This window comes from Hesperophylax consimilis, chromosome 22 (assembly GCF_061612785.1).
Source record: "Hesperophylax consimilis isolate HC1 chromosome 22, BYU_Hcon_1.0, whole genome shotgun sequence".
In the NCBI taxonomy this organism is placed as follows: domain Eukaryota; kingdom Metazoa; phylum Arthropoda; class Insecta; order Trichoptera; family Limnephilidae; genus Hesperophylax; species Hesperophylax consimilis.
This window is the reverse complement of record NC_142857.1, coordinates 493461-515565: the sequence shown is the minus strand read 5'-3', so window position 1 is coordinate 515565 and position 22105 is coordinate 493461. Positions and strand designations below refer to the sequence as shown.

Sequence of the window (22105 nt, the reverse complement as noted above, 5' to 3'; positions counted from 1 at the left end):
ATTACAGCACATTGAATCACACTTTGAAAAAATAACTTATCTAGATTCCTGGAACTTCTTCAAAGCGTCGGCAAAAACTCTTTTAGAGTTCACTATCATCTCATCGATGGACTCAAAATCTGCCGCTCTCTCGTCTTCGATCATCTTCAGCTGTCTCTCCAAGAACTTTACCTGCTCTTCGCCAATTTCTAGCTTGTTTTTCAGAGTTTCAATTTCATAACGTTTGCAGTTTTCAGGGCAAACACTGCCAGCGTTTTCACTATTCACAACTGGTTTCACAGTGTTCAATGTATATTGAATGGTCGCGGTTCTTTCAATTCCGACGGATGTCACCGATCTGGTTTTCCGTCTGGAAAATTTTAACTCTTTCATTTCCATTATTTCCAATTCTGCATGTTTTTTAGTTGTCATTTTATTGCCCTTCATTTTTAGGAATCTTTTTTCTAGATCCATAAACTTTCGCCTTTCTTCATCCAGTCTTTTATTTGTTTTATCCAGCAACTCAGCTAATGTTTTAATTTCTTTATCTGCCGCTATCTGTAAAGGTGTAAAGTAAACTTTTTGTAAAGAACTCTCGATAACGTTGGTGAGTTGACTATTCAAATGATCAATTTTTTTATTCCTGTCTTCGAGTTTGTCAGTCAGAGCGCTAACTCTGAACTTTTCATTCTTTAAATCTTCCGCAATATTAAATTGTGAAGTCCTGAGGTCCTCGTTAGCCACTGTTACTTCTTTCAAAAGCTCTTGGTACTGTTTTTCTACGGCTTTTTGCTGTAACTGCAAAGAACAATGGTTATGGAAACTGATACAAAAGTGTGTTTTTTAATCCATTTAAAAAAGATGGAAAGTTCTTACTATTAATTCTTCCTTAATCTTATCATCGTGCGCACTCTTGTCGGTGAGGTTTTGAATAGTTTGGCGCAAAGACACTCCCTCGCAGGTCAGGTTTCTGATGCGTGCAATTCCTCCTTCCATCTTCTTTTTGAGTTCTCCATGTTCAGCTTGTAATACTTCCAAATCCTTGGCGGTCTTTTCTATTTGGAGTCTTCTCCTAGCTTCAATATCCCGAATTACCTTATACAAAAACAGAGTACTGATTATTTTACCACTATGATTTGTGTTTTAAAAACTAACTAACTAACCATCATGCCGGTCCACTCGGTCTTGGCACACACTCCTTGCCTCATTCACATTCATACTCTTCTATTATTCTGACTGTTGACATGGCCCCACTCAAGTATCTGATTCACTTGATCGTGCCATGTCTTCCTCGGCATCCCAGACTTCTGCTACCGTTTTATGTATGGAAATAATAATACATACAAGACAAACCTGGATTGTGTTTTCTTTTTTTATTTCAGCAAGTATATTCTTATTCTTTCCATATAATTTTTCTTCCAGTTCTGATATTTTATTCTTCATTATTATTATGTCTTCTGCTCTGCCTTTGAAACCGATTGGTTCTACCGCTAACTTTTGTATGCTCGTAAATCCTGGTCCAATTTCATTCTGCAAACACTTATTAGCTAGCAAGAGTTCAACCTTCATCAGTTCCTGTTTATTGCGACTATCAAACAACTTCTTTGTTGCATTGGCTAATTTATCCTTCAAATCTTTCAGTTCATCATAACTCGGCATGACTACAATCTTATCTTCTTCCAGAATATTGCTTTCAGTTGATTCCAATGTTTTATTCTCTTGTTCGATAATCTTTCTTTCTAACATTGCGCATTTAGTTTTGGTTGATTCTAATTCTGCCACCAGATGGCGATTATGTTTACACAGTTCAGTTATTTTAGAGCTGATGATGCCCGCAGATTTGGCAGAAACGCTCGGCCCGCCGGAAGATATTACATCCTTTATGTTGTCCTGTAGTCCACTAATTGTTTTTGAAAGCTCCACAATTTTCTCATCTCTTTGTTTAATAAAATTCCTCAAATCCCCATTTTCTGATGTTAGCGACTATAAATTGAAATGTTTAATATTTTATTAATTAAATAATCTTACTTTTACGACCAGAAAAACCAGACCAAAATTATTAGGAACTAGCAATAATGATATTACAACACATCTAAAATTGGTATTCTAACAAAATAAAATAATGTGGTAAGCAGAGATGTGCAAAATGGGTACCCAAAACCATTTGAAATGCAAAATGGAAATGGGTCCAAACTTTTCCATTTGAAAATGCAAAATGGTTTTTAGAAAAGCATTTCAAATGCAAAATGCAAAATACCTATTATAAAAATGCATTGAAAATGAAAATGGTTACTCAGGTCAAACAATTAAAATAATTATAGAATTTTTAAACAATTTTGTCATTTAATAATGGACATCAATGTAAAACAAACATATTAATTACATGATGGTAAATCCAAAAACACCACAACTACAGATTATGAAATCACAACAAATTTGCGCGGGACTAATGTTGCCAACGTAAAAACATAGAAACTGATATCTAACATTTAATATTATAGCGTCATGGCCCCTTGTTCAGTATTTGAATCAGTATTTTTTGTAATGGTATCACTCAATTGCCAGGGCTCCTACGAGGGAGCATCTTGACAAATGTAAATTATCTCTCTTAGCGAGGTTGAGGACCGACTGATATTTATTTATTTGAGGAACATAAACAGTCTTAGTAATACAATATACGAGGCATATCCAGAAAGTAAGTGTACTGAGGCTCTCACGACCGAATGAATTTTATTTTCGATATGTTGGCTACACTTACGTTTAGCCTGACTCTTCCCCTCCGCAACGAGACCTGTTCAAGGTCAGTACGTTGAGAAGTGTCAACGCGACAACACGTTTCGTGAAAAATGTCAATCCAATCTCCCGCCAAATGCGAAATACGCGGCGTCATCCGTTATCTCGTTTGGAAGGAAAAACCTCCGTTTGAGGTTTATAATGAGGTTAAAACTGCATATGGTGATAAAGCTATGAATTGTACGAGTGTGTACAAGTGGTATCGCGAGTTTAAAAACGGTTCTCACCTCTTCACCCTCCACCAAAAAGTTCAAAATCACAATTTCAGCCAAGAAAATCGTGGCATCCGTGATTTGGGACTGTCAAGGCATAATTTTGATTGAATATCTGCCTCAAGTGGAGACCATCAACTCTGCAAGATACTGTGAGACCCTAAAAGAATTGCGGAAGGCGATTCATAACAAGAGGAGAGGCATGCTTACAAGGGGAGTCAGCCTGCTGCACGACAATGCCAGACCACACACGGCCAACGCCACGAAGGAACTGCTTGCTTCGTTTAAATGGGATATCCTGAACCACCCCGCGCATTCCCTTAACCTAGCACCTTCAGATTATTATCTCTTTACCTCCGTGAAGCTGTACATGGGTGGAAAAAGGTTTTCAACCGACGAGGAGGTAAAGGAGGAGGTGGAGAAGTGGACGAAGGGGTTGGCGGGAAACTTCTTCGAGGAAGCCATCAAAAATTGATACCCCGCTTCACCACCTGCATTGAGAGGAATGGCGACTATGTCTAAAAATAGCTTACATATGTACTACGGTAACCATGTAATTTTTTTGTTTCAATAAAAAGATTTGTAACCTACAAAAATTCAGTACACTTACTTTCTGGATACGCCTCGTACATAAGAGGATAACAAAAAAACAGACCAATTATTAATGTTCACAGATAGATATTCAGAAACATAAAAATAACCTGTAAACTAGAATATTTAATAAAAATAGAAAAAAAAAAACAGAATAAAGCAGCAAATAAGAAAAATAATAATACGAATGTAAATTCAACAAACGATAAACCTATAATATGCCTACCATAAACAGCAATAAATAAAAATGATTATAACTATACTTAAATATACTTAGGTTGGAACGGGAAAGGGGAGGAGAGGGATAAGGAAAAGTTGCCACGCAAGTAATATTAAAATATTAGGTACAATCAATTTAACAGTTGTGAATATGAGTTAGAATGTGATACAATGAAATTCTGTATTGATAGTAACTAGCAGTGAATATGTCAGCACGAGTGTCTATATTTGCAAATTTATTATTATAGTAGTTACATGTCCTTTGCATAAATTCATTTTGATTGGAATTGGTATTGCATCTATCAATGTAGAAAAGGGTATTATGGGGTATTATTTTATATTTATTATATTTTGTATTTTTATTATATTTGGGGCTTATGAAAAAAAGATGAGTGGAGATAGTGGGAAGAATGTTGCAAAAAAGCATTTAAAATGGAAAATGCATTGAGAAAAGCATTTAAAATGCAAAATGCAAAATGGTTTTTAGAAAAGAATTTAAAATGCAAAATGGTTTTTAGAAAAGAATTTAAAATGCAAAATACCATAGACATATGAATATTAGTAGACCTGCCCTAAGTGATTAAAAGCGTATTATCCCCACTCCCCATACCGGTTCCATTGGAGCCGGCTGGGCTCGCGTATGGCCCCAAGTGAAATTTGAAAACGTGACGTCATCATTCTTGTGCGAACTATGGTCGAGGCATCATCGGTTCATTTTACGAAATAACACGGCAAAATGTTGACTTGTGATATGAAAACTTGTAAAAATAGATGTGAAAAAGAGAATAAACCCAATTGTCGTATTACATTCCATAAGTAAGCATTATTTTACTTTATTTTAAGCTTATTCACACCGTATTATATGGATCAGTTTTAGAAACATATACTATCACATCACAATGTAGCGATTCTCAAGTGTGCTCATCGTTGTTTACTGGGGTAAGTAAATTATTAAACATTTGTAAAAGTGTCTTAACTAAATACTCTGAAACTAACTACGACTCTGCAAACAGAAGAAATTTACTTTGCCGAATTTGGACTTCGCAAATTAGTTCATAACGTGGCGAGTAATTTGCGCTCCCATGTAAAAATGTCTATTCATTCAAAGGCAGATTTTAGTTTTAAGAACTAAATGGTGATATTATAATGCGAGATTCTTATTTACTGTCAGATTGATTTATTGACGAATCACAGTCAGCTTAACCCCCTTCGTTCTTCAACAGTTGATTTTACCTCTCGCCATTATCTTCTTGTCTATTAATTCCTATGTCTGTGCAAAATACCCATTTTGCATTTTGCATTTCCATTTGAAATGGATTTATTTGAAATAAAGCACATCTCTGGTGGTAAGTAAGAAAAACCAGTTTCCAGTAAATTCTTCATTCAAACGTTTTTCATGTATGACAAAGACACATTAAAAAAATATATGTGTATGAACTAAATAATCAATAGGACCGAGAGGCGGTTTCGTATTAAAACGAATTTTGGGGTGTCAAGTGATCAAGCCAGTGCCGTGCCATAACAGAGCAATGACAGTTTGCAAATGACGGCGATTCTTGTTGAGACTCGTTGTTACTCAGCAGTCGTAACTGTTGCGTGCCCAGACCTCTACTCTAGTCGGCCTTGCATTTCCTATGACGCATAAAATCTTTGGGCGGAAACAACTGATGCTTTATAATAATTGGAAAACATAAGTAATTTGCATCTATTTACAAATGAAATAGTATTCAATTGCATTTTCTAGTGTTTGCAGAGTAATTAAACACTTTCTAATCACACACAAGGGCATTTTGAACTTTTTAAAGACAATTTAAGTACTGTGTGTAAGGTAGCACACAACGCATGACAGTTTATTACTAAAACAACGAAATCGAAAGCACTACAATTGACATACTTTTTGCTTGTTATTTTGAGATTTCAGTTTTTCAATTTTCAATTTCAACCCGGCCAACTACCGCCCCATAGCGATCACATCAGTTCTGTCCAAAGTGATGGAACGTGTGATCAACGACAAACTGCTCACATACCTCGAGAAGAACAAAATTATCAACGACCGTCAATACGGATTCCGGCGGAACCGCTGGTGCGGTGATCTTCTCGCGTATGTGACGCATGTTTGGGGGCGGTGCCTGGAATGTCACGGTGAGACCCAAACGGTCGCAATAGACATATCCAAGGCCTTTGACCGGGTCTGGCACCGAGGACTTGTCAACAAATTGCCTTCTTACGGACTTCCCGCATCCCTGTGTACGTGGATTGCTGACTTTTTAAGGGATAGGTCGATTCAGGCGGTTGCTGACGGTTTCACCTCTTCCTCGCACTCCATAAATGCTGGCGTCCCACAGGGATCGGTTCTGTCTCCGACTTTGTTTTTGTTGCACATCAATGACCTTTTGACATGTGCACCGATTCATTGCTACGCGGATGACAGAACAGTTCATGATAGCTTTTTGTTTGACAAGCCCCCAAAGGGCACACAAACTCCAACGGCTCGGAGGGCTTTGAAGCAGAGAATGGACGGTTATCTCGAAAGTATTTCCTCCTGGGGTAAAAATAATCTCGTTGAATTTAATGTTAACCCAATCCTGTCTGATTACGTCTAAAAGGGATCCAAATGATAATCTAGTCTCCTTCTACGGAAGCAATCTTCCGAACAGGCCTTCCATTGATATGCTTGGTGTAACTATAAGTGACCAGCTCAGGTACGGGGGCTCCATCGAAGCCAGAGTAAATTTGGCCTCTCAGAAGCTGGGCGTACTGTACAGGGCCCGCAGATACTTTAATAGTACACAACTGCTGACCTTGTACAAATCGCAAGTGCGCCCTACTGTCGAATTTGGCAGCCATCTCTGGTCCGGAGCCCCTAAATACCTGAAAAAAACCCTTGACTCTGTGCAGAAACGGGCGGTCCGTTTGATAGATTCCCCAATCTTAACAAACGGACTGCAATCTTTAGAGCACAGGCGTCAGGTAGGTATGCTGTCCTTGTTCTATCGGTATTACAATGGAAGATGCTCTGAGGAACTAGCGTCATTGATCCCTTCGGCACCGGTGCGTAGTCGGGATACACGCCAAACGCGCGCCCAACATTTGTACACAGTTGACATTTGTCACATGAGAACGGGTCGCTTCTACGATTCGTTCTTAAGTTCAACAGCTCGGCTGTGGAACGAACTGCCGGCCTCTGTGTTTCCTCCCTCGTACAACATGGGACTCTTCAAGACCCATGTTCACTCCTTCCTCTCCACAAAAAGACCCTCCACACAGCATCCCCAAAGATGACATAGGCCCTGAGGGAAATTATTTTCTTCAGGGCCTCCTGTGTGGAGTAAATATAAAAAAAATAAAAAAAAAGATTTCTATAGCGCATCTATACACGGTGTTAAGGGACGTACTTGGCTTAGTTTAACCAGTGATTTCTGACATTACGTGGAGTAAAAAATGTGAATTAAATTTTGGTCTCCGGTGACTTCTTTAACCGCTTGATGCTTTAAACGAGTCACGCTCGCGCGCTAAATGCGTTCCAATTTCTGCAAGCCCGATCGACGCTTGCCGGTTTCGACTTGCAGCGTTCTATTTTTAGCTAACACGAGTAATGCTCGTGAAAGTTAGCCATGTATTTTACTCAGTTTGAATTTGCCTGCAGTTGAGATCGGTCGTGATTTTGAACTGCTTATTTCGTTCTTATTTATATTTTAACTGAGAAATGTATAAACTTTGAATAAAATATTAAAAAAAAAACCTGATTTTTTTTAAAATACTTTTTATAAACCCTTTAACTTTTTTTTCTTCAAAATTTTGATTGTTTGTAAACAAAAAAGAATTCTTCCACTTGTCGTCACGGTCACTTCTCCGAGTAACCGCCCGACCCTAATTGTTCAATACTGATTTTTTTTTTTTTGTTGAAAAAAAATCTGAAAAACGTCACCGGAGACCAAGATTTCTTTTATATTTTTTACTTCAAATAATGTCAGGAATCACTTGTTAAAGACAATAACACCCTGTATATATAACGTCATTGGGAACAAGCAGGTATAACCTCATGATTCAGTCGGTGGCTGAGTTGGCATTGCGTTTGGGTCCCACTCAGGCGTGGTGTGTTCAATTCCTCGGCTGACTAAGTCCTCCATCACAACACAAGCAACATTTTCCGCTTATTGTGGTGGTAGTAGAATATTTACAAATATTGTCAGGTTATTCGTAACCCGGGAATGTTTCATTATTTTATCTAACCAAAAATGAAAAAAATTTAATAAACCAACCGTTATTTGGTATAGCAAATGCTTATTTAGTTCCTCTGGGAACATGTCTTCTTTGGCGATTACAATTCCAACAGAAGGTTGTTTGATTTTAGCATTTTCAGTTGCTGGCTTGACCGCGGCGGCTGGAGTTTCTTTCTTTTTCGCAGACATTTTTGAAAACCAAACATGATTCAATTCAGTTGTCAGAGAAGTGACATCTTCCTATTTTGTTTTTGAAATTCAAAATAATGCTTTAAGAACAATGTAATGTTATTAAATTACCTACCCGTGTCCTGGCATGCAATGGAGTTATTAAGAGGATCCAACACAGTGCACTACGCTTCCTTACCTAACTTTTATAATGTGAAGTACTTTGAAGCTACGCAGAAACAGACCACACTGTATACAGTAAAACCCCCTACAGACCACTCAATTTGCTTGATTGAACCGTTGAGAGTTGCGTACAAAGTCGGTTCCTTGGTACGTACATCTGTGGATTGCACTGCTTGTCTTCTGTCTTCATATAACAACTTACAAAGACACCTGTGCCCCAGTCATCGATGTACAAAAGTACGCTCCAGTCGTAGTCATGTTTTATCATGCTACTGAAACAGCATCGGGCGGTATCGTGACAGCCCGACCTAGCTGAAACGGTGATATGAGCGAGACAGATTACACTCTTAACCCAAATCACGTGTTAGAGCAGTGCAGATATATATCTCATTCCGTGCATTATCGAAGTGGATTGACAGGTTTTGAATTTTGGATCACTTTGATCGTGCATAATCCAATGGGTCTGGAACGTATTTGCTTAGAAATACTAATGTACAGCAGTGTTAGAACTAGTGCGCGGTGAATTTAAACAGTTGCCCTATATTTTCAATGATAAATTGTGTGTCCTTTACATTCAAGATGATTTTGGAAACGCCGACGTAGCAGTATTATTTAATCAATTATTTTACAAATATAATATATTTGTAAAATAATTGATAATATACTTAGTAGATAGAATGAATTGCAGTAGGTACCCCCATTTATTAATTTACCCCACCTACATTTTAAAAGTGACATGCACTGCTGGCAATTTCAGTCACGGGCCGCCTATGGTTGGGTACAGATGAGTTTGCGGGCAACGGTTGGTTCAATTTGTCAGTTGCTCCTCTGGGGAACGCACTCAGCACCCTCCTACTACAGTATATAAAAATATTATTTATACATAAAAAAAACTAAAATTTTGGATTACATTTTTTGCATTGCGTTACTATTAACATGTTTTTGGCGGGTATTTTTTGCGCTGGCGCTAACAAAGGTCCCGCGCGAATTTCTTTAATCTGTTTTAAATTTCCATGTAGTATCTCATACTACTCAACTAGCATACCCAAGCTATAAAAGTTCTAAACGAAAATCGAATTTTATTTGAAATGCAACTCAATTAACCTTGTAATATTTTTATTACTGTCCACCTATCGGTATTTACCCATACCTGCTTTCTTTAAATAAGATGACATCCCTCGCTTGCTTGCACATATAGGAGTTGAGTGGGGCGGAACAGAGATAGAGATTCAAATCGGGTTTCACGGTCATAAAAACCCTCATTCCAGAAATTGAATTATTACAATAACGAAATATGTTATCTAAATAATATACTATCCTATTGTAGAAATACCGATGAAAACGAAAGAAATATAAAAAGAAGTCTTGCATTACTATTCGATAATTATGTACATATAGTTGGGACCTTTACAAAGAGATTGGTATATAATATTCATATAAAAAGATAGAATAATTCTGTCTTTTCTGCCATTGAAATGAGGCCGGCGCAAAGGTAGAACTACCCTTCCCGCCGAGCATCAATCGACCGAACGGGTAAAACTAACTTTCCCCACTGAAGTGTGTTAAGAAAAATAAATGTATAGTAGGGTCAACTATTAAAAAGTTATATGTGGGCGAAAACTGGTTAATAGAATAAAAAAATAATTCAATCATGCTACTAAAAAAATTTAGCTTTTCAGTTTTAACCGATTGTTTGCATCCTAAAATACATGTGAGCTGCTCCAAAACGATATAATGCTACATATACATATGCGAGCCGAACTGAACCTCAACTTAAGGGAAAGGAACGCGCAAAACGCCGTTTGCAGTTGCTTTGTTTCTTTTCCGTAATTCGTGGCTCGGTTCACGTTTGCAAATATATACTTACCATAAATAGCTGCGTTACTGGCCTCTCTAGCACTCAAATACGTGCTTGTAGTATCCTACAAGCAAGTTAAATCCATATTTAAGGTCGAAATTTCATGTTCATTAGTCACGCCCGTGACATCTTGTTTTTGTTCGTAAAATATACACTCATAAACAATGCATAACAGCTCCCTAGGAAGATGGAGCAAAGTTGGTTCAACCACTCCATCTCACTGTAGACCAGTGATACTCAACCTTTTTCTTCTGCGGGCCACATTCATATGTTTGTAAAGCTACGCGGGCCGCTACTGGTCAGTGTTGCCAAAACGGTGTGAGCTTGATTCCCCATTTTATTATTCGAATCCATGGGGGGGGGGGTTGTTAGAGAATTTCTGTAAAATAATAATTCCCCACGATAAAAGTTCAAAATGAGTGCTCCCCACAAAATATTTGAAATCCATGGGAGGGGGGGTTGTTTCAGAACTTCGCTGAAAAAAAATTCCGCACAGCCAAAAACATCATGTGTAATTCCCCACAACAATTTTTCGAGATCCATGGGGGGGGGGGTAGCTACGGAATTCCATTGTCGAAAATTTCTAGCCGCAAAAAATTTTCCTTGGTAGTAACACTGATAACCATTTAGCTTTGGAACTGTTTGAAAATTATTTGCGCGCATATTTGTCTGTCAAATATTTGTTTTTTAGAGATCTAGCGTGTGCAGTAATATTATATAGATAGTATATTATACTTATACTATCCTCTTCGGGTTTCAATGTCTGTACATCAAAGTCGCAATTAATCTCAAATTAACGTGATATAGAATGCCAGATTTTGTAAATGTTCCTGATATTAAATGTATTGAGGGCCGAACAAAATAGCTCGGCGGGCCGCAGGTTGAGTATGACTGCTGTAGACGATCTAATTTGGTTGGATGCTCTGGCAGTAAAACGATTTAACTTGATAGCCACTCCCCTTTATTGTGCATCTCCTCACAGTTCAACTTTACCAGATTGATAAAACCGTTCAACCAAATTGAGTCATCTGTAGGGCCAATAAATTAACTAAAGTCCTAATCTGTATTATTAAATTTATTTGGTAATTTTTCCAAATCTTTTTCTGCATGTACGTGAAAGTATACAATTATTGTGAATTCATATTGTTATTAGTTGCTTTTTTATTTGGGAAAACTGCATTTCTTACACATCATCACTATTTTGAGGATGCTAAAATTCCTCCCACGTACTCGAGTAATTATAATTTGTTCAAAGTGAGAATCCTTCAAGTATGCGCACATTCCGATGGGTTAACAGGGATTATCATCACACGAGCGGATCAAAAAATCAAATACAGTAAGTATGGTAAAAATTATACAAAATTTATTTCATAGAAATAGTTTGCATAACAAAATGCCATAGTTTAGAATGTCAGGTTTGGATGTGGCGACATCTTTAATCGAAGAGACCGAAGCCCATATCGTCATCAGACTCATCTTCATCCTTCTCCTCTTCCTTCTTGGCTTCTGGAAAGTGGAAACAAACATATATTAGTTACACGGCAACAGGTTCGTTCACTTGTTTATTGGTGACTTTTAGAACTTCAGAATATAGTATATCATCAAGATATTTCAGTCGAAAGATGGTATAAGATAAATCATCACGTTACTTAATAAATAACATTTTCAGAGATAATATGCGTTTCTTATTTTCAGCAAAGACAAATAAATGTATTTCTGAGTCAGATTGGAATAATATAAAAACAAATCAAGAGTTGATTCAACACCACAAAAGGCATAAATTAGTACATATGTATATTGAAAATAAAACAATCACATGGTTTTATTATTTTGGCACTGTAGCCAAAATCAAACTGATGCAAAGTTAGCAAGTCCTAATACATCAACAAAGTCGTGAGAACAATGTGAATGAAATTAATATTCCCAGATAGAATTACCTTCCTTCTTCGGGGCTGCGGCAGCTGCGGGGGCAGCTGCTGACGCAGCCACGGCTCCACCACCGGTGGGCATGGAAGACAGCTTCTCACGTCCTGAAAGAACATGACATACAGTTAGTGGTGGTCATTTTGTAAACGATGAGTGACTTGTGCGGAAGGAAATCATCAGAAACAAATGTTCTCAGCACTGTCACTCAGCCGAAAGATGGTATAAATGTGGATCATCATGAAAACTACTGTTCTATATAGAACGACTATACAAGAAAAATCAAAGATTTCAGACAATTTAAAGTAGGTTTAAGACTCATACTGGCTAGAGTTACACTTTAAAAAGATTGCAATCGACATTACCTATATAATGATGTAGCCATAGAAAAACAATACAACTTTGACACAAATCCATTATAAGCATGTTTGAAAATAATTAAGACTAAAATTTTATATGTAACTTCCATGTGTACGTACCCTTGACGATGAGTTCCTCGACGTCCTTGCCGGCGAGCTCAGCGATGACCTTCTTCAGCTTCTCGGCATCGGCTTCGATACCAACGGAACTGAGGATCTTCTCAATGTCTCCGGAGGCAGGAGCTGCCTTCCCTCCCAGCACGGCAAGCAAGTAGGCGGCCACGTAACGCATTCTGTAAACATAAACTTCCGTCAAAATCTGACATCTCTTCTAGCTGACCGTCAACTCCCGCCAACAATGTGGCGGTAAAACTTTGGAGCGAGATTTCATGGTTGAATTGCGATACTGGTCATTTGTGTGAATATTATAAACTGCGCGGTTCAAATATGTTACTCTGACTTCACTATTAAAAATACATATCACATTAAATTACTGGATTTCACAATCTCACGACATCTGGGAGAACTGAACAAGTAATCCGCGAATTTAAGAATATTCCGTCGCAAATATTGTGTATCTCGACAATGCAGTAACTATTTTGGTTATTTGCGTCACTGTTTCTTCGAAATACTTACTTTTAAGTCGTAGATGACACGAAACGTGTGGAGATGCCGGCGTATAAATGTTCACGTCTCGACAACTGACGGGAAAGAGAAGTTGGTTATGTTTTTCGGTAGAGCGTAGAACACGATTTCCGGTTAGTGTTGCCATCATAATAATAATTTAGTGAGTAAGAACGAAAACTAATTAATATTATTATATATATAAAGAATGCAGAAAAATAGAATATTTAGATGAATAAAGTTATCAAATAATTAAGCATCTTACAATATTTTTTTACAGAGAATTTTAAAATTATTTCACGACGTTTTGACATCACCACCAGTTTTTAAAAATATCACTTGAAACTGCCGGCAGCACCAATGAAAAAAATATGTTTTGAAATTATCGTATAAAGCCTAAAGCCTCAAGTCTACGCATTAAAAACGGTCATGTCGTTTAGGCGGCAAATCGAAAATGGGACATTATAAATCGTTAAAGAAAATTTATCAACATAAAAATAAACCATATAATTATAATTATGATTGATCTGACCCCCTCTCCGGCAGAATAGGTTGTAGCATAATGTGGCCGCCAGATGGTGGCCAGCAAATCACGGCGCATCATCGTTGCCACGCTCACACTAATTATAACACATCATTTGTCAGATGTGATAGGTCTCTATGGGATTATATGGAGGGCGAAATGCAGTTATATAAAACAATTTGATGCGTGTGGCGTAATCTGTCATCCCCTTACTAATATTAAAAAAACATTCCAAAACATATTGATAGATTGTTTCCGATCATTATTTTATCGACCAATAACAACGGTCGGTCAATCTGACGGCCTCCGTTGTCGAGGGGCAAGGCTCTCGACTAAAAATGCGGAGGTCGCGGGTACACAAATAAATTAAATAGTTAGCAAAAGAAATCTGTACTCAATTTAGAAAAACACTATATATTCATATTATTTGTTAATTCTTTTATGAATATAACTATAATTCAAACTCTATTGACAACGTAATAATATTTTTTACATATCATTTACCGTGAGTTGGTTTTTATTCCTGTAGTGCAGTTTAAAATGTACGTAATTTCATCTAATTTTATTGATATTTTTTTATTCTGACACCAAATAATAAAAACTGTAATGTATTTTAGGTTTCAAGCCAAGCGTCGCCATCTGTGTTTATAAAGTAAAAGCTTTAAGACACATAAACCTGAAAGTAAATATATTTAGTTAAAAGAATCGATCGCCAGATGTCACCACTTCCGTTTTCTTTCTTTAGGGTATAATCAAATGCCCTATAATATTAATAATATTATGTCCAACTCCAGTGAAATGGTGGCAATATCCACAACTCTGTGCATATTAGCATATTGACTTCGAAATTCATTCTTTACCTTAACCGGTCATTTAAAGTTTTTTGTTTGTTATTTACTCATCGGTATTTTATTCGTGTCATTAGTTTTATTTATTTATTTATTTATTTACGGACAAATAGTCCATTAACAACATATTAATTACACGAATAAGTTTTATAAACAGAGATGACAGTGAAAGGAGAGCATATATAAATGAGGAGCGAAGACAATAATAATATAAAAGTAAGAATGGGAGATAATAATAAGTCAAAGCATGAAGATGGTTCAAAGGGCATTAGAAATATAGGTGAAAGACAATTACAAATAATTATAATGATACTTCCAGTATTAGGTAGGTACCTACATAGTAGGTGGTACATACTGATTTTTTTATTCTTTTAAAATATAGGATTTATTTGTTTAATACATATATATATATGACCCCTTCAGCGGGCATTAAAAGTTTTTTTTGTTTCTACAATATTACGATATTTTGTAATATGATGGCCACAAATTCAATTATTTTTGTTGATTCGTAATAGGCACAGACATAGGAATTAATAGACGAGAAGCTAATGGCGAGGGGTAAAATCAACTGTTGAAGAACGAAGGGAGTAAGGCTGACTGTGATTCGTCAATAAATCAATCTGACAGTAAATAGGCATCTCGCATTATAATATCACCATTTAGTTCTTAAAAGTAAAATCTGCTTTTGAATGAATAGACATTTCTACATGGGAGCGCAAATTACTCGCCACGTTATGAACTAATTTGCGAAGTCCAAATTCGGCAAAGTAAGGCAGCTTCTATTTTCAGAGTCGTAGTTAGTTTCAGAGTATTTAGTTAAGACACTTTTACAAATGTCTCATAATTTACTTACCCCAGTAAACAACGATGAGCACACTTGAGAATCGCTACATTGAGATGTGATAGTATATGTTTCTAAAACTGATCCATATAATACGGTGTGAATAAGCTTAAAATAAAGTAAAATAATGCTTACTTATGGAATGTAATACGACAATTGGGTTTATTCTCTTTTTCACATCTATTTTTACAAGTTTTCATATCACAAGTCAACATTTTGCCGTTTTATTTCGTAAAATGAACCGATGATGCCTCGACCATAGTTCGCACAAGAATGATGACGTCACGTTTTCAAATTTCACTTGAGGCCATATGCGAGCCCAGCCGGCTCAATGGAACCGGTATGGGGAGTGGGGATAATACGCTTTTAATCACTTAGGGCAGGTCTACTAATATTCATATGTCTATGGTAATAGGGTATTTTGTAAGGCGCAAACAAATAATTTGTCTTAATACTGTAAAGCAATACCTTGCAAAAGCGTATTTAAACAAAATTAATTAATTAACTTTAAAAATTGAAATCACTGTGATTTTTTGACATTTAAGATTAAACGCAACGCTCGTTGTATTCTACGTGTTCACAGATGGCGTTAATTAATTAATTTTGTTTAAATACGCTTTTGCAAGGTATTGCTTTACAATATTAAGACAAATCATTTGTTTGCGCCCGTATATACGCAATATGAATATGAATCAATAGTTTTGTTCGTTTAAAGACTTAATTCTTTCGAGAAAGGCATACAAATATAGGGTTGCCATCTCTAAAATTTGGCAACCCGGACAAGAGGCGTGAAAACCCCGGATTTTAGAGCCCATAACCCGGACATGTCAACAGGTTTTTTTAAACACAGTCAGTGTAATAAAAACAGTTTAAAATGTCATAAATCACTTTTTTATTTATTTTCAGACCTTAAAATTGAATTTTGTCATCTTTTATCATCATTTTAAATGTACCTAACAAAACAGAATCTTATTACAGTTTGTTACACATTGTTTTCATAATCAGTTAGAATTTTTTCATTCAAATAAAACAAAAATTATTAATATACTCTGTTATAAAAACTAAACCTTATTAAAATATTAAACTTAACAAAATTCAATTAAATTTTTAAACAAAAATCTTAAAAATACTGAGACCATTTTAGTATTCAGTCTTACAATTTTTGAGGTAACTCATTTAACTGAATAATAATTATCTTCTTTAAATTTGTATCAGCAGCCATTTACACAACAAAATACCTCTTAACATAATATGAACTAAATTCAGTCTTCTTAAATCTTAAGCAACAAAACTGACCCTTTTTAAAGTTTAGACTTACTGGAATGTAAGTTACATTATTAATTTTTTAAAACATAAAATATCCAAAACTATTCTCATTTATATCACCTTAAATTTTAATCAACAGCCATATTACATTAACACGGGCATTAGCCTAGTATGGTTGTAAAAAAAACATAGCAATTGTAATTTCAAGAAATCTATGAAATAGTAAAAAATAAAAATAAAAATTATACGTATTTTAACGTAATAAAAACAATCATAACTTTAACTACAAAAATGAATAGAAATTATAGCACTTGTAAGTACATTATTTGATTATCTAGCTATTAAAGATTTTTCCTCAGCCTCTTGCCTTTTTACTTTTCAGTTTTTTTGTATTTATCACTCTTTCCGATAGCTTTTAGAATATCTTCCCTTTTTAAAAGGAATTTATAAAAATCAATACAGCTGTATTCTTGGAAATTGAATTTAATTTTAATTACTGACGAGATTGTTTCTACGTTTAGTAAATTTCTTTCTTTTGTCCATTGTTGTGAAATTAATGAGAATATTCTCTCCACGTTGGCATTATGAGCCGGAATGCAAAAAAAATACTGTGCAATGTTCAGCAATTCCGAATATAAATTCGCATTTGGTGTTTTAAAAAATTGTACCCAAAGTTGATTTGAATTTAAAAGCTTATCTTGTTCAGTTAGGTTTTGACTAAAAGCCTTTAAATTCACCCACTCGTCAAATAATTTTGCGTCGTCAATATCTATGTTTTTGTCTTTTAAATAAAGAACAGTGTCTTGAATAAGAGTCCATTCTGTGTTGTTATTAATTTTTGGCAAAAACATCCAGTCAAATTTCTCAAATTGTTTTAACGGTTGCATCCATTCTTCAATGTACGTTTTGATTTCCTTGTAGAAGTCATGCAAGCATTTTATAAACTCTTGTTTCGTGTTTTCATCTTTATTTATAATACTCTGAACATTCAACGGCACGAAACTTTCCTTAATTCGGTCATCTAAGCTTTTTGTTATGGATGCAAGTATGCTTCTGGTTTCAAGGACTGAATTATCACTTTTCTCTAATTTCTGTATTTTTGAGTGAACGGTGTGCATAATTGAGTGTATGAGAAATAAGTATGCCTCCGAGAGAGGATTTTCAAAAAACTGTTTAATTAAAACAGGTGGCCTTTCTATGCTTTCAAAATAATCTTTTAATGGACGGTAAAGCTTCAGGAGTCGCTCGACAGCTGGAAACAGGCTTAGCCAACGCGTCTTGGAATGATACAGAAGCTGTTTATATTCGACCTCAGCTGTTTCACAGAATTCTTTAAGAGCTTCGGTTCGTACTGTATAAGTGGCGAAAAAATTATAAATTTTTAAGATGATGGATTCCACGTCTACTGGCAGTAAATCACATCCATGGTGCACTGCGTTGTTAATGACATGGGCAGAGCATCCCACACCAACCATGTTTGGGTTTAGATTTTCTTTCAGCTTGTGGAAAACATTGTTGGTTCCATTTCGTTCTATTCCACCGAAGTTTGTATTGCAATTATCTCCAGCAAAAGCAATACATTTAGTCAAGAGGTCATGCTGGCGAAGCTGTGTTATTATCAGTTCAGTGATTGTGTCAGATGTCTCATTCTTCGTGATTTCTATTTCGAGCACCTTTGTAGTGATTCCGTTTTTTTTACATCAAAATATTGAATAATCAACGGGAATAATTTTGTGCTTCCGTGATTACTAGCATCAGTAGCCACGCTGATGAATGGTACATTTTGTAAATCACTCTTCCGTTCTTCAACAGACAAAGGGCTTAGCACTCCGGTGGCTATAGCAGCTGCTTTTGTTCGATTGCATGTAACTTTTTTTGCAGTATCTGACCCCGAAAATATTTCGCGGTTAAGAGCACAAGTGCAGTCTAATGAATTGAAAGACATGTGATGGCTTACTGTATGATAGACGAGTGCGCCTTCCGCTGCTGGAATAAGGAGGTCCTCCGCCGATGTCGATCTCACAAAATATGTTGGTATATTTGAAGTACTTGCTTGATTTTTCAAATTTGTTTTGTGTTTCTGGGTATTTAAATGCTCATTTATGTCTGTAACACCTTTGTTGGCGATTGAAATAATCGTGGAACAAATGGTACAAAACGCTTCCCAGTCATATTTTCCTTTTTTTAACATTGGGAACTTAGTTTGCAAATCACTGTTAAATGAGCATTTTCGCTTAGGCATTTTGGTATCTAATCTGAAAAGAAAAAAAAGTAAAAATATAGTTACTAGAGAGTTTCTAAACATGGGGTTAAATTATAACTACTACAGACTAGCTGGTGCCCGCGACTTAGCATACTTGAAAATCTGTAAAAATAATCGAAAACTCTAAGCAAGAATCTCTGTAAACATTTCAAAAAGCAAAATGATACCGCATTTTGACCATATTTTCACCCCTCCATGATTATTTTTGAAAAAAGTAGTCTATGTCCTTCCCTGGGATACAAACATTATTTATGCCAAATTTCAGCCCAATATGTTCGCGTAAAAAGGTTACAAACAGACAGAGTTACTTTCACATTTATAATTGAAGTGTGGATAGGATTCAGAATATTAAGATGAGCAGTGTCACACTACTGTACAGAATTAAAACCACGATATGTAATAAAAATCTCATTTACTTACCACGTGTACACTGCCACTGTCACTGCGGAGTGCGAAGTGCGACTGCGCGGGCGGCGAAGTCAAAGTGAACACCGTACAACTGCGATGGGGAGGTGCGGGGGGACGGTGAATTTAAAGGTGCCTGTAAACGATCAAATTTGTTTGTCAAATTTAACGTTTGCTCGTCACGTGTTTGATGAGCAAGGCCGCAAACGTTCAAATGAAGTTTGTCAAATATTAGTTCATTTATTTACAGCTTTCGCCGGGAATTGTCTTTTGACGTTTATTGTATCCGGTCTGAAGTGGGGTGAATAGCGAAATATTTTGTGTTATTAAAAATGACGGATGCGGACAAAGCATTTCTTGCGTTGACATTAGCTCTGTGTCTTAAAAAGAAAAAAAAGAAGGTGTTGGTCTAGAGCAGTGCTCCGCAACCGGTGTGCCGTGGCACACTGGTGTGCCGCGAGCCGGACACAGGTGTGCCGCGGTCAAATTCAATGTATTTGACATTTTACAATATCTTATTATGTATTTAATACCCAATGACAAATTATTTTTCATAATATTTTCTCTTTTTTCAAAATGTAGAATCTTTGGAATATTCTATGCTGAAATGGGAGCCGAATTTGAATCCCTATTGTTTTATACTGCAATTCGTTGGCTATCCCGAGGCAAAATTTTGGCTAGATTGTTTGAGCTTCGTCACGAGGTGTGTGAGTTTCTTTTAAATCAAAATATGCACGAACTATATCAGCGCCTCTATGATGATTACTGATTGATTAAATTTGTATACATCGCTGATATATTCGAACATTTGACTATTGACGAGCTCCAACAAATTACAAGGGTTGAAAAAAAAACTCGATCTTTGCCAAAAAGAGTTGCAAAAAGGATGTTTTGAAATGTACCAAAAGACCAACCAAAGTACAATTGAAAACAAACAATCAATTGTGGATCTGGCCCAACAACATTTAATAATGCTTCAGCGGAAATTTGATCTGTATTTTTATTCCATTAATACGGAACAATACGATTGCATTCGAAATCCTTTTGCAACCAATGCAATAAATTTTACGGAAGCACTGCCTTTATATAATTCGAGAGGAATTTACAGATTTAAATAATGACATGACTTTAAAACTTCACTTCTCCGAAGTTCCATTAGAAGTTTTCTAGATTTACGTTATCCTATACGAATATCCTCGCATTTTTGACAAAGCAATCTTAACACTACTTCCATTTTCAACGACATATTTATGTGAGCAAAGTCTTTCAACGTTTGTATTAATTAAAAATGATAAGCGGTCATGCTTAAAAGTCGTGTTGTCAAAAATTGATCCGAATATAAAACTTTTGTGTTCATTCAAACAAGCAGGTATCACATTAATTTATTGTTATTTTATAAAAATTAATAAATATGTTATAGTTATATGTATGTATATTTTTCAAATAAAAAAACAAACAAAAAATTGTATCAATTTAATACCTATATATTTTAGCTTTTGGTGTGCCGCGGAATTCTAGAAACAATTTTAGTGTGTCTTAGGTGAGAAAAGGTTGCGGAGCACTGGTCTAGAGAATGGCTAAAATTAAGAGCTAAATATACCAATATATATTTTTTTCACGTCTTCTTCCGTAATATTGGCGCGAAATACTTTTAATAAATCCGTTATTGTTTTTATTCCTATGTTTCTTTTATTCTTGTCCATATAGTCCCTGCATTTTACTTTCCACAGTTGCGGCAGATCGCGATATATGGATATAAAATGTAATAAAAAGTCTCTTTCACTTATAACATTCGATGACGCAGCACTCTCCATAGTGATGGCAACACGAAACTGACGTTTGTTTGATAAACACCCCCGCAAACGTTCAAACATGTTGTCAAATATCGTTCAAACTTTCCGTCAATCAGAATTTCTGACAAACACGTCAAACACGTAGTTTGTTTGACAAGCACATCAAACAAGGCCGCAGACGTTCAAATAATTTGACAAACACGTAAATTTGACAAACAAATTTGATCGTTTAAGGTGCCTGTAAACGATCAAATTTGTTTGTCAAATTTTACGTTTGCTCGTCACGTGTTTGATGAGCAAGGCCTGGCAAGGCCGCAAACGTTCAAATGAAGTTTGTCAAATATTAGTTCATTTATTTACAGCTTTCGCCGGGAATTGTCTTTTGACGTTTATTGTATCCGGTCTGAATTGTTTTTGATTGTTCTGATTTTTTTTTTCACGTCTTCTTCCGTAATATTGGCGCGAAATACTTTTAATAAATCCGTTATTGTTTTTATTCCTATGTTTCTTTTATTCTTGTCCATATAGTCCCTGCATTTTACTTTCCACAGTTGCGGCAGATCGCGATATATGGATATAAAATGTAATAAAAAGTCTCTTTCACTTATAACATTCGATGACGCAGCACTCTCCATAGTGATGGCAACACGAAACTGACGTTTGTTTGATAAACACCCCCGCAAACGTTCAAACATGTTGTCAAATATCGTTCAAACTTTCCGTCAATCAGAATTTCTGACAAACACGTGAAACACGTAGTTTGTTTGACAAGCACATCAAACAAGGCCGCAGACGTTCAAATAATTTGACAAACACGTAAATTTGACAAACAAATTTGATCGTTTACAGGCACCTTTACAGGCACCTTAACGAGTTGGTTCGTCGCGGCACAGTCCGTGTGTGGCGGGCGGCCCAAGACTTTATTTTTTTAAACCCGGACAACAAATGAAACCCCGCCCGGACGCTCCCCGGACGCCTTCTAAACTAGGACAAATCCGGGGAAACCCGGACGGATGGCAACCCTATACAAATAC

The 22105-nt window shown here is 36.1% G+C and overlaps 2 protein-coding genes and 1 non-coding gene across 3 annotated transcripts; all 3 read right to left on the bottom strand.

Annotated features, from left to right (window-relative positions):
* Positions 1 to 36: 36 nt before the first annotated feature.
* Positions 37 to 8206, bottom strand: LOC149412571 (coiled-coil domain-containing protein 13-like). Its single transcript, XM_089645372.1, has 4 exons — positions 8057 to 8206; positions 1333 to 1962; positions 856 to 1074; positions 37 to 777 (listed from the first exon to the last, which is right to left on the bottom strand). Exons 1-4 carry the CDS (start codon positions 8204 to 8206, stop codon positions 37 to 39), a joined length of 1740 nt encoding a protein of 579 aa, XP_089501498.1.
* Positions 8207 to 11567: 3361 nt separating this feature from the next.
* RpLP2 (ribosomal protein LP2) lies at positions 11568 to 13276 on the bottom strand. Its single transcript, XM_089645281.1, has 4 exons — positions 13145 to 13276; positions 12629 to 12801; positions 12164 to 12256; positions 11568 to 11732 (listed from the first exon to the last, which is right to left on the bottom strand). The coding sequence occupies exons 2-4, from the start codon at positions 12798 to 12800 to the stop codon at positions 11662 to 11664; spliced, it is 336 nt and encodes a 111-aa protein (XP_089501407.1). The 5' UTR covers position 12801; positions 13145 to 13276; the 3' UTR covers positions 11568 to 11661.
* Positions 11802 to 11875, bottom strand: LOC149412570 (small nucleolar RNA Me28S-Am982). The gene has a single exon (XR_016304536.1). It is a non-coding gene; the product is annotated as a small nucleolar RNA Me28S-Am982 (small nucleolar RNA).
* Positions 13277 to 22105: the final 8829 nt, after the last annotated feature.

Coding starts and splice junctions, on each gene's coding strand:
- LOC149412571 (XM_089645372.1), bottom strand. CDS start 8,206: ATGTCTGCGAAAAAGAAAGAAACTCCAGCCGCCGCGGTCAAGCCAGCA. Junction 1,963..8,056: donor ATTTGCTATACCAAATAACG/GTTGGTTTATTA, acceptor TTCAATTTATAG/TCGCTAACATCAGAAAATGG. Junction 1,075..1,332: donor AAAAAGAAAACACAATCCAG/GTTTGTCTTGTA, acceptor TTTTTGTATAAG/GTAATTCGGGATATTGAAGC.
- RpLP2 (XM_089645281.1), bottom strand. CDS start 12,800: ATGCGTTACGTGGCCGCCTACTTGCTTGCCGTGCTGGGAGGGAAGGCA. Junction 12,257..12,628: donor CGAGGAACTCATCGTCAAGG/GTACGTACACAT, acceptor ATGTTCTTTCAG/GACGTGAGAAGCTGTCTTCC. Junction 11,733..12,163: donor CGCAGCCCCGAAGAAGGAAG/GTAATTCTATCT, acceptor TCCACTTTCCAG/AAGCCAAGAAGGAAGAGGAG.